The 12,483-nt window shown below is 33.9% G+C and overlaps 2 protein-coding genes across 3 annotated transcripts; both read left to right on the top strand.

The window, feature by feature from the left end:
- Positions 1-3,967: 3,967 nt before the first annotated feature.
- LOC116139921 (renalase-like) lies at positions 3,968-9,386 on the top strand. Of its 2 annotated transcripts, none has more exons than XM_031425563.1 (9): positions 3,968-4,117; positions 4,213-4,312; positions 4,753-4,933; positions 5,948-6,020; positions 6,124-6,303; positions 7,760-7,857; positions 8,109-8,197; positions 8,308-8,481; positions 9,039-9,386. In XM_031425563.1, exons 1-9 carry the CDS (start codon positions 4,090-4,092, stop codon positions 9,208-9,210), a joined length of 1,095 nt encoding a protein of 364 aa, XP_031281423.1. In that variant the 5' UTR covers positions 3,968-4,089; the 3' UTR covers positions 9,211-9,386. The 2 variants fall into 2 exon arrangements, with proteins under 2 accessions (XP_031281423.1, XP_031281424.1); XM_031425564.1 differs by having other exon boundaries at positions 3,980-4,117; positions 4,713-4,933.
- A 964-nt stretch (positions 9,387-10,350) lies between these two features.
- On the top strand, positions 10,351-12,201 carry LOC116139892 (photosystem II 10 kDa polypeptide, chloroplastic). Its single transcript, XM_031425524.1, has 5 exons — positions 10,351-10,586; positions 11,105-11,163; positions 11,605-11,660; positions 11,791-11,843; positions 11,947-12,201. Exons 1-5 carry the CDS (start codon positions 10,430-10,432, stop codon positions 12,039-12,041), a joined length of 420 nt encoding a protein of 139 aa, XP_031281384.1. The 5' UTR covers positions 10,351-10,429; the 3' UTR covers positions 12,042-12,201.
- Positions 12,202-12,483: the final 282 nt, after the last annotated feature.

Below are 12,483 nucleotides of genomic sequence, written 5' to 3'. Positions count from 1 at the left end.
TTAATATAATATTTTAATTTATAAGTAGTTTATTATATTTTATTTAACATAATTTAATTTTATAAAGCAAAAAGTCTCTTAATTCTAGTAAATTATTTTACTTTCCAACTCTTTAAACACTTTTTATTAAAGATAAATAGTTATCAAAATATATTGCATTTAAAAAAGAAAAAAGGAAAGGTTTAGAGATATTATAGTTGAAATTCAGCCTCTATACCATTTTTTTTAATAATTATTTCCACACACTTTTTTTTTTTTTTTTTTTTCCAAAATTACAAACTAAAACAAATTTATTCATCTTCTCAATTAACAATATTAAAATAAATTTAATTAATCGTATGAATACAATATAACCGTGTACCTATTCAGACTATCGTAAATTCCCCTTAACCATATGGATTAGATGAGTTATAAATTCCTTATATCATTAACATTAGTAATATATTTTATGTATAATTAAAAGAAATTCAATCCTTCCAAATTTTTTTTTTGGGTTTAACCATTGCACCAATTATAGATGCAAAAAATCTACCGTTATGGAAATAAGTTCTGATCCCGTGAGGTTGAGGCCACCAACAATCTGTTACACTTACGCACATAAGAAAACAAGCTTACGGAAAGCATCGGAGTGATGTTTGCCGTAGGCACTCCGACACTCAAGTCAGCAAGGCTGGGTGAGACTAATTTAGAGAGAGTTACCAAAAATTTAGTCGGAGACAAAGGCTATGGCAGCGAAGTAAAGCTCTCGAGAGTGAGAAGTGCGAGGTTAGAAGGCGTAATGTTCCGTCCCTTGTGAGAGGGCCGACCTCTGTTTAAATAGTAGCTGTAAGATCTTTGAGTCCTTTGGGGGTTGAGGTTTAGTGAATAGGAAGGCCTTTGATTCCTTCACCTTAGTTGGAGAGGGAGCCCTAGTTGGTCTAAGATATAGATCTTAGACGAATTAGGATAGTAATAGATTTCTTCGGTAGAATCCGAACAGTACCAAAATAAGAAGTAGACAACATTGGGGTCTAAGTAAACCTTAGGTCCAAGGTGATCTTGGATCAAAGGGCCTGAGCCCAGACAAGTTGATGATGAGGCCTAAACGAATTGGGGCCTTTACTGATTGAGCTCAAGTAGTGAGCAACATAGTAGGTGTACTGAGTGGACCTAATATGCGAACTCTGTCGCGAGCCTAATCGGAATTAGGCCATGACTCCGAGCTTTGTTGAAGATGTCTTCGTCTTTGGGTCTATTGGTAGGGGTGGGATAATCCGGTTAACCGAACCGGATAGGGTAAACCAAAAACCGAATCGATTATTCGATTTAGGAAAAATGTAAACTGAAACCGGACCGGTTTATAGAATAAACCGAATATTCGGTTTGGTTAACCGATCTTCAAATCGATTTTCAAATTCATGTGAACAAAATTGATAGGAAAATGGTCCTTAGCGAAACCGAAAACTGATGGCAAAAACACCTCAAATTTCGTAGAGATAATATAAAAAAAGGACCCTGCTAGACCAGAATTACCTTTTACTCAACATAATATGGTGATAAAGTATTAGATTTACCACAACCTAACAAAGTAAAGTGTTTGAATAATTCATTGTATTAAAGCCTCTAAAAATTAAAAGCATCCATCAAAATATTCATCAGATCTCTTGCTGAATTAGAAGATGCATTAGGTTGTTGAATCGACAGTGGACTATTGATCGTGGAGCAAGTGAGCAGCTGAGGATTGAAGATCTGAATGGCGGAGGAAACTGGAACCGTGGTCGACTGTTGTAAATGTTCCTGGTTTAAGGAACTGCAGCACAACAGCTGTGGTCATCGCTGGGTGGGTGGGTGGTTGTCGACGAAATGGCGTTGGTGATATTGCAGATGGATGGGTTTGGAGTTTCAATTTGATGGTGGGTGTGGGTGGCGCTGGTGAAGATGGAGTCTAGAGAATGGAGTGGAGGCGGAGAAGAGAATAAGAGATATTGAAAAGTGAAGATGGGGTCTGGAGAGTAGAGTGGAGGCGGAGAAAATAGGAAGAGATATTGAAAAAAAAAGGGCAAAACAATTAAAACATATTTTATTTATATACATAGGGTGAAACCGGTTTTGAAAACTGGTTTCGGTTAACCGGTTTGGGAGATTCTCAAACCGAACTGGTTAAAAAAACCTAATTTTTGGTTCGGTTTCGGATCAGTTTTCGGATTATTTCTCTCACCCCATCTCTTAAGGCCGAGGACATTTTTTGGCCCTAACACCAATCAAATTGAAAATAGCACAAATCAAAAACAAAGTTTTCGAATAAAAACCAGTGGACAGGATTCAGTCTAGCATTAAACAATTGGGAGTTCCGAAACGGCCTTTTGGCTGCCAGTGGAGGCTAGAGGCAGCTATAGGAGCACCAAATATAAGATAAAGAAAAAGGCGAAGACGGGAATTCTTATTTTTTAATTTTACAAAAAGATAATAAAATCAATAATACCTTATTGGAAAATTAAAATATCATTAATACTTAGTCATTAGTTAAAAACTAATGTAATAACTAATGAATGTTAAGGTCTAATTTCTTAAACATGCAATCGATTTAATAGCAATTTGCTCACATTGAAAAAATAATATACTACTTTTTAAAATTATCATAAAAATATGTATATATAAAATAATATTTTAATAAAATTAATTAAAAAGTAATGTTAGGTCATGTATTTATTTTTTTTATAAGATTTTATATATCTCTAATATATACTCTAAAAAGAAACTAATGATGATTTAATAACTTAATTAAGTGCGATCAAGGAGGTTTGTTCTCTTATTTATATTTTGGATTCAAACTTTAGGGTTATTTATCACATTGTGACTTACTTATTCTTTTGGACTTGTAAAATGTTTAAAAAATCTCAGAGATTAATTTTTTTGGATTTATTGAGTGTTCAAAGAATCTTAGAAATTAATTAAGATACGTACAAATTGGCCGTACCCTTCAATTACCCAAAAAAAAAAAAAAAAAACTTAATTAAGTAACTTTTGGATTCCACCACTTTAGAGTTATTTATCCATGTGACGTACTATCGGTTGGACTTGTAAATGTTTAAAAAATCTCAGAGATTATTTTTTTGGATTTATGGAGTGTTCAAGAATCTATAAATTATTAAGATACGTACAATTGTCCGAACCCTTCAATTACCCCCCCCCAAAAAAAAAACTTATAATAACTTTTCTTTTGCTCTTTTAAATGTTAGGCGGCCACGGTAAATGAAGAACGTGTGCATTTACTAAAGCCATGAATGCGTCACTACTCACAACTTTTAGGTGCGTTAGTATTTATTATTTTGGATAGGATTTTGGGAATACTATTGGGTAGTTGGATAGGGGAGATTACGAGGTAAATTTAAATTTTTTTGAAAGCCCCTAGGTTTGCTAATTTATTAAACACCCTAATGTATAATGACAAAACACCCCCACCACCTGACAGTGCCATTCCCACCACCCACGGAATATGGCCGAAAAATTGCGTTACAACACAGACCGTCGATTTGTGTCGAACCGCGTTGTTATGGTATTTCGGCAGATCCACGGCCCTACCGTGGCCTCGAAGGCCGGAAAAGGCCAAAATAGCCAAGATATGGCCAGGTTTCGGTCAACGATGGTCAAATTTGGCCGTTGTCACGGCCAGATCTGCATTTTTCGACCAAATCCGTGGTGATGCTGGCCCGAAAAAGACCAGATCAGTGAACTTTCGGCCATTTTTTGGTCGGCAGTAGGCCGTGTACAGATCCGTCTACCATCCGACGGGGTTGGCCTGAATTTTTTAATATAGTCGTTAGGTGTTTTTGCTTTTTTAAACTTTTTTTTTATAGCGGATATTTAATAAAATTAATAACCTTATGAGGTATAAAAATAATTAAAAAATAAGGTAATATTTATTATTTGGAGAATAAAATTAGAAATATGGGTAAAAATAGTAAGTCAAACATGCCCTTAGATTTTACTCAAATTTAATAAATAATTAAAAAATAAAAAGAAATCTTCACTCAAGTTCAGACTTCAGAGTAGCTCAACTCTCTGGCGACTCGCCGCGTCGTGCCGTTGTTTGCTTCTCTAAACAGAGCCATGAAGGTTGCGGTGGTGGGAAGCGGAAGTGAGTTTTATCTTTTGTATTCTTCTTGTTTTCTGTTTGGATAGAATTTCATAAAAATCAGATTAGGAATTATAATGAATTTGAAAATTGTGCAGTTTCAGGAGCTGTTTGTGCCTCAACTCTTGCTAAGAATGGCGTCCCCGTTACTCTCTTCGACTCCGCTCGAGGACCTGGTGGCCGCATGTCTCAGAGAAGGTTGCATTTCTCTCTCTTTGTAATTTTACAAATGCAAATTTTGTGAAAATTATTATAATTCACTGAAAGTACTTCTATTGAAATTTCATGAAACAATTTAAGCCTAATACAAGGGAGGTGGATAACGCTTATTGATCGATAAATGAATGTTCAATTTGCGCTTTTGTTATGTGTATTATTAAATTATGAGTGACATATTCTTTTCTCCATCATAAATTTATAAACATCAAAATTTTATTGTGCATTTATCTCACGGTGAGCTGCTAGATACGCAACGGCTATTTTTTTTTTAAAGAATTTTATTTATGGAATTTCCAGGTTTTGAAGTTAAGTTAGAAGAATTTCATTGTGCATATCGGTAGAAATTTTATTTTATTTTTTGTTGTTGACAAATTATTAGGACAAAGAGGTTTTACACATATGATGGTTTGTTCAAATAGAGAAATTTCTGAAGATGGGAAGGAACTGTTGTTCGACCATGGTGCTCCTTATTTTACTGTTAGCAATCCTGATGTGTTGGAACTTGTTCGTGAATGGGAATCAGTAGGTCTTGTTGCTGAATGGAAAGTGAATTTCAGTTCTTTTGATTGTGTCTTCAACAAATTTGTTGATATACAACAGGTTTGTGATCATTCCTTGCGTATGTATAGTTGCACACGATTGTATATGTTTGGCAGGCATATTTATTTTTTGGTAAGTTTTTTTTTTTTGGTAAGTAAAACTTAAGATTTGGCAGGCATATTTGCTTACACTTGGCTTATTTTTTTAGTTTTATGTTGTGCTGTCATGGAAGTTTTAGTTCACTTGAAGGGATCTATTTGCATGGTAGCATTAGTTGGTTCTCCGGTCAATTATGTTATATGGGTATGTTTTTTGTACTCTGGTCCCCTTTTGAGTAAATATTATATCTATCTTAAACTTGGGACTCAAGTTTATATAAAATATATGTCCCCTGACATGCTACTTCTTGTAATTCTTAGACGTAGGCACATAAACAATTTTTCCATTAGTATGACAAAATCTTCTGAAGAATCCAACTATTCCGGCACATCGAATTTGTTTTGTTTAGATACTATAGATTGTCATTTTGCATATAGTTCTGTATAAGAATGTGATAACAATCAAATGAACAAAGTCAGAATGAATCTGATATTTATAAAGGTACTTCTCTTCAACTAAGATATTCTTTCTTCCGTTATTTATAACCAGGGGCGGATCCAGCCTAGTTCATGGCCCACTTCAATTTTTTTTTTTTTTAAATACTAATATGTATAATTTCTGGATTTTGGTCCATCTTAACAAAAATATTAATGGACAAAAATATTAATGTGCAATTAGTCTTTATTTTGGTCCACCCTAACACAAATTTCTGGATCCGCTACTGTTTATAGCCTACACTGTAGCCATGCATCTTGCAATATATGACAAATATCTAAATTATAGTTTAACCACACTAATTGAAGAAAGTATAGTGGTATCTTATTGATGTCGCTGTAGTTTTCTTGGTGCATTAGAATTATTTATGAATATGCTCCAAAAATGCTGAAATTGGATGCACTATTGTAACTAAAAATAAAAAATAAAAAATAATGGCATATAGACATATTTCTCATTTAATATTTTAATTATATTTAGGTTGGAATAAGCAAGAAATATGTGGGTGTGCCAGGCATGAACTCGATTTGTCGAGCCTTATGCCGTCAGCCTGGTAAGTAGTAGTGCTACCTTTTTTTCTTGATTATATTTACATTCAAGTGTATATATAAATTTAAATTAGTTGCCTAATCTTTTACTGTATCAAATTTACCCAGGAGTGGAAAGTAAGTTTGGCGTAGGTGTTGGAAGATTGGACTGGTTGGATGAGAAGAATTTGTGGTCAGTGATGGGGTTGGATGGACAAAGTCTTGGTAATTTTGAGGGAGTGGTTGCATCGGACAAAAATGTGGTTTCAGCAAGGTTTAGAGATGTAACAGGAAAACCACCTCCTCTTGGTATAATGATTTTTCCTTCTCTCTCTCTTTCCCTGTCTCTCTTTCTCTTGCTCGTGTGAATATGTCATGTAGAGTTGTGCTGGTAGCATAGATACCGTTTTTCTTCATGACACCAAGTTTCCTTGTTAGATGTATTGAATTGTAACTAGAGAGAAATAGCTACTGTCAATCGTCCATAAAGCAGTACTTGTTATGTAATTATACATCTATTGAACATTAAGCAGCTTTATGACAGCCTGAAATAGCCAATTCTTGTTTTCAGTATCATTAATGCTGCTCAAGCGGATACTGATCTTCAACTGAGCAAGTGTATGAGTTGCTAAAGCCAGACCATAGATCTTGGACTCCCTGTTAAGTATCCCCAGTTTTAAGCAAACAATAAAGTAGAAATCCTCATGAGTCCCTAGTCAATCTTTTCTCATTCTCTCATTCTTCTTCTTGTAGCTTTTAACAATGCTTTGGTTATGACCAGTGGGAAGGAAATTCTCTTGATTGCTAAAAGGAGCTAAAAGTTTGGGTTTCTACTATAGACTGATTCATTGGTGGTGGCCATTGTCACCAGCTCATATCCAGCTAAAGTATAGTTGTCATTCGTATGCTGCCAAGTATAGCACTATAGGAATAACCTTTGTGTTTGCACTTCTTCTCTAGTCTTTCTCCTGTTGGCATCATGAGCTAGTCTTCAGCTGTCCAAGTCTTCAACTGCAGGCATGTAATTCTGGTGTATACACTTTATTTTATCTACTGTTCTTTCCTGTTAGAATCATGAGGTAGTCTATAGTTGCCAATATTATACTGTCAAGTGTTGCCATAACTTCTTCTTTTCTACTCTACCTTCTGTTAGCATCATGATCCTGTTAATAATGTTTCTTGATGCTTTATTCTTCTTCTTCTTCTTCTTCCTCTTCTTAAGTGAGTTTCTATGTTCCACCTCCAACTGGATCATGTTTGTTCATTTAAGCTGATGACAATATATCTAACCCATCATCAGGAGTTAGCCATTCATCTCAAACTATGAATTTGCCTTTTTAAGAAACTGTCATTCAAAATTATGGCAAAGAATCATTCGCCACTTATGCCTCTTTTACAGAGTTGAAATCCATGATATAGAGCAAGTAGATATCGTGTTGCATTTTGTATAGCAATCATTTGTTCAATTCATATGGAATATGAGATAAAATTTTTACAAATAGTTAGAATTAATTAAATGGATAGTTTTGTTTCTTTAAGTTTAAAGCAACCTTAGTGTATTTTTGCAATTTACTTTGTCAACAATACTATATTCCAGTTAGAAGTTCTCTACCTCTATTTCACTGTTTCTTTTGATGCCATTTTTGCGGTGGTACTTTTGGCAAACAATGGCATGACTTCTAGTTTTTGCATGAATCATATCACTGGTCATTATTTCACTTTGATGGAAATGGATTTGATTTTCTGTTTATTTATTTTGATACAGATTTGACTTTTGCCCCAGAGTTGGTTGCAAAGTTGGAAGATATCCCTGTCAATCCTTGTTTTGCTCTAATGCTGGCATTTGCTGAGCCTTTGTCTTCGGTAGGACATTAATTATGCGTCTCTAAGCTAGGTACTCTAGAGTTTCAAATTCTCACCAGCTTCTCAATATTAACATGGTTTGCAAACTGCTTATTACAACCTTTCTTCTTCCTTGGCTGTAGGGATGCTTGATTTCTACGTAATGCTTTTGTACATCCTTGCTATAATATATTTTCTCCTAACTTAAATTGTTTGAGAGGTTTATACGGGGTGGCTCTTGGCTTCTGATTTATGGTAATATCTTTATTCAGAATCCAGTAAAAGGGTTCTCATTCCAGAATTCCAAAATTTTGAGCTGGGCCCATTGTGACAGCAGCAAGCCTGGGCGTTCTGCCACAAGGTATATATGTATTTTATGTTGCATTACAAGTGAACTAATTGGGAGTATGATCAAATTTCTGTGCTACTTTTATTTACTTATTTTCACTAGTATACAATTGTACTGTATAGTGAACGATGGGTATTACATTCGACAGCTGAGTATGCTAAAAGTGTAATTGCTCAAACTGGACTTCAAAAGCCTTCAGATGAGACATTGACGAAAGTGGCTGAAGAAATGTTCCAAGAATTTCACGGCGTAGGTCTCAGTATTTCACTGCCAGTTTTCAGAAAAGCTCATAGATGGTCAGTATCCAAATTCAATACCTGAACTGTCAAGCATATTTAGGCTCATCACATTTGTGCAAAATTTGACCTGTTAGACCTGGACGTTTTACTAAAAATTGTAAAAAATATCTAAAACATCTTTAGAAAGTAAAAACTAGCCACACATTAATGCTCTTTTGTTTAGTGCTGAAACTAGGATTGGATTCCATTGTTTTATGCTAAGTAACATTCTAAAACGTCTGAAACTTGCATATATATTAATGTTGTAATGTGAAAATATGTTTTCAATATGAAGTGCAGATTGTCACCAAGCATCAAAATTGAGTGAAATATCTTTTCCTTTCACATGAAAAAGATTTTATGTGTACATTTTACTACAAGTTACTTAAGAACAAATGAAGCCATAGTTCTCCAATACAAAATACATATGATCACTTTTTTGAGATTGCATTAGAAAAAATAGCCTCTCTCTTTCTAATTCCAAATTTATATTTTGCATTATACGTCGTCTGTTGTTGTCTAATCGCATTTTGTTGCCATCGAACTATATTTATCAATTGGCGTTTTTTGTCCAGGGGAAGTGCCTTTCCAGCTACAAGCGTAGCCAAAGAGGAGAAATGCCTCTGGGATAGAAACAAGAGACTAGCCATCTGTGGAGATTTCTGCGTTGGTCCTAACGTTGAAGGTGCAATTCTTAGCGGCTTGTCTGCAGCTTCAAAACTTATGGAGATCCTTAGTTGCTTATAGTTTGATAGTATCATTAATCATTTAACTAAAAAGGTTTACGCATCATATGGAATATCCGATAGGCAATAAGTTATATGAAACTGTACATACCTCTTATGTGATTTGGCATGGCAGAGAACTTCTTATTTGGAAATTATAATTGCCTGATATTTTATTAGCTTATGTTTTGTTCTTCATTTGAATTAATGCTGTAGAAAGTTTAAAAGAGTTTAAATTCTCCTTTTAGTATATTTAAGCATAAATTTTAGTGTTAAAAGAACATTAAAGTTACATATGTGTTTCTATGAGTTGTGATTTCACGTTATGATTTTCTCGAGCTATTCCATTGTTCTAATTGTTTTTATTTTGGGTTTGTGATATTTTTTTGAATCTTTTATCATTAACAGTTATATCTGGTCAGATCTATTCGTCGTTGACGGCCAAGATATCTAATTGTCAATGATCAGATCTTTAGTCGTATGGTCAGATTTATGGTGGATTTGGTTGAAAACGGACAAATTGACGTTTGATCGGTTAGATCCAATCGGTCATGCGTCATTATGACGGTGGTTGCTAGCGGATGATAGTGGCTTGGGTGGGTGAGAGTGTTTTTGATAATTTTATAACTTTTATTAAGAAAGATAATTATTAATGTTTTAAGTTGAGTAGGATAAAATTGGATTTTGGAAAATATTAGAATAAATGCATTTTTTAGTATTCGGATATGATAGTGGAATCGGATAGGAGAAAAAAGTGTGCCACACAGACCCGATAATCTTTTAAGTGGTGAGAAACAATAGCCTTTGTTTATAACTTTATATTAGTATAAATATGGAGACTTAAACTAGGGGCTTTGTGGGAGCAAATCACGGTTTAATTGTTCTACTAACCTTGTGGAAACAAATTGCTAACACCAACTCATTGGCTATATGGGTTGGGAAGATTAACCTATGAAATTTGCTCAACCGCTTTGGCATGGTCCACGTGGCATGGAGCCGATGTGGTGGTGGATTTCTATTAGCCAGAAACACAACTGGTTAAAAGAGATTGGATTCTGATAATGTTTGTGACAGCCATATCATATCCTGATACAAACCACATACACGACGCCACGTGTCAGCATGACAATCACTACCCTCCTTCCTCACTATTATTATCTAAATATTTTGTAACCAAACCAGGCACACTACTTGAAAGCAAGAAGAAAAAACACAAACAGAGCTCATATTCAAGCAGAACAATGGCAGCCTCAGTCATGGCTTCTTCATTGAACCTCAAACCAGTCCCTTTCACCGTTGAGAAATCAGCCGTACGAGGCCTCCCCTCTCTTGCCAGAACCACCCCTTTCAAAATTGTTGCCAGTGGGGGCAAAAAGATCAAGACTAATAAGCCCTATGGTACGTATAATCTTAACGTTGTCGAATCACATTAGTAATATTCAATCGACAATTAGTTTAATACTTTGCACGTTATGCGAGAAATTTTTTTTTTTTTTGAAATAATACTGATTTCTATATAATATTTAGATAAATGTTACTTCTAGGGAGTGTTGAAAGAGAATATTTTGTTTTATAAGTATTAATATATATGATGCATAAATATGTATATAATTTTAATTAATTTGTTCTTGTAATAAGAGAGTTGTGAAATTTGTATTAATAAATGAACAAGTTTATAAAATTTTAGAATTATTATATTTATTTTAAAAGAATATTTTGACGATTCATTTAAAACAATTTATTATAATAATTGTTTCGTAAGAAAACTGGTTAGTAACTTTTTTGAAAAAAGTTGACCCGGCCGGGCTGTAGTCCGATCAGCTTCCGCCGCTAATGTTTCTAGATACTAACATAAAAATATATTGTACTGTGTCGTTAAATGTTATAAGTTTTATATTCGAAAAATGATTTTGCAGGAGTAAACGGTGGCATGGACTTGAGAGATGGTGTTGATGCATCTGGGAGGAAGGCTAGGGTTGGTTTTAATTTTTATTTTTTGAATAAATTAGTATTAGTTATAACACCATAATTTAAGTTTTTTACTTAACATTTAACAATTCAACACAAAATAGTTTTTTTTTTTAATCAACTTAAAAATATTTCATATCCCTGAACCAGAATTTACATGTTTCACAAAAAAATTTAAATTATAATATGGCATTCAACAATAGCATAGAAATGGGTTCTATAATTTATTTATTTTTACTTGTATAGTTTGTTAGACTTTATTTTGTGGTATCGATAAAATATAGTACTTGAGAGAATAGAAATGACTCCATTTTTGAGAGCTGAATATTTTCATCAGAAGATTTGAATTTGAAAGGATCCTATATCTATACCATTCAATAGTATAGACAATCTATTAGTTTCGATAAATGATTGCATTTCAAGTTAGTTATTTATTTGAGTAATGCAGGGAAAGGGTGTTTACCAATTTGTTGACAAATATGGAGCTAATGTTGATGGGTACAGGTAAGAATATCATCTGGATTTTGTATTTTCTTTTTCACTCTTCTCAAATAAGCTGTATCAAACGAACCCTTAATGACAACTAAAATATCATTTCATGCATATAATTTCTTTTGTGATGGTTGATTTGCAGTCCAATCTACAACACCGATGACTGGTCTCCCAGCGGCGATGTTTACGTCGGTGGTAAGAAACAAACTCTTAGCTATAATCTTTATTACTTGTTGTAACTATTGTTAATTTTGATGGTATGAAGTGTAATTTATGTGTTGACAAAATGGCGATGCAGGCACTACTGGGTTGGCAATCTGGGCAGTTACTCTTTTTGGCCTTCTTGCAGGAGGAGCCCTTCTTGTGTACAACACAAGTGCTTTGGCACAGTAGACAACACAAGAAATATGTTTATGTGATGTGATGTAATATAACTTGTTCAAACAAAATTTCTACAACTCCTTTTGGTTGGTGTATCTACTTGTGTAATGTTTTGGTATGGATTTAATCTGAGACCAGTTAGTAATCTTTAATGTTGACTTTTTTAAATCTTTATATTTTTGTTGGGGTTGTGAGGGTAATTAATGGAAAGTTTGGGGGTTATATGTAATTGTGATCATTTTAGAAGAAAAACTTGGGATACTGTATTTAACACTTTATTTAAACATTTAAATCTTAACAGCAGAAAGATTTTCGTTATTTAAGAAAATTTTTGTTATTTAATCAAACCTCAGAAAAGGATTCATGTCATTAACTCAAAATGCAAATAGAAAATCTCATGTTATCTGTTAGTGAAACCAACCGGCTGCTTGGCAAAGAAGATTTCAGCTAAATA

The sequence above is a fragment of the Pistacia vera genome, unplaced genomic scaffold (assembly GCF_008641045.1).
Source record: "Pistacia vera cultivar Batoury unplaced genomic scaffold, PisVer_v2 Contig36, whole genome shotgun sequence".
In the NCBI taxonomy this organism is placed as follows: Eukaryota; Viridiplantae; Streptophyta; class Magnoliopsida; order Sapindales; family Anacardiaceae; genus Pistacia; species Pistacia vera.
This window is presented reverse-complemented; position numbering and strand designations above follow the sequence as displayed.

Bases quoted from the DNA above. Each gene is read 5' to 3' on its own strand.
- LOC116139921 (XM_031425563.1), top strand. From the start codon at position 4,090: ATGAAGGTTGCGGTGGTGGGAAGCGGAA. The intron at 6,304-7,759 runs GTATAATGATTT...ATTTTGATACAG, and splicing joins AGGAAAACCACCTCCTCTTG to ATTTGACTTTTGCCCCAGAG. The intron at 8,482-9,038 runs GTCAGTATCCAA...TTTTTTGTCCAG, and splicing joins TTCAGAAAAGCTCATAGATG to GGGAAGTGCCTTTCCAGCTA.
- LOC116139892 (XM_031425524.1), top strand. From the start codon at position 10,430: ATGGCAGCCTCAGTCATGGCTTCTTCATTGAACCTCAAACCAGTCCCT. The intron at 10,587-11,104 runs GTACGTATAATC...ATGATTTTGCAG, and splicing joins CAAGACTAATAAGCCCTATG to GAGTAAACGGTGGCATGGAC. The intron at 11,164-11,604 runs GTTGGTTTTAAT...TGAGTAATGCAG, and splicing joins CATCTGGGAGGAAGGCTAGG to GGAAAGGGTGTTTACCAATT.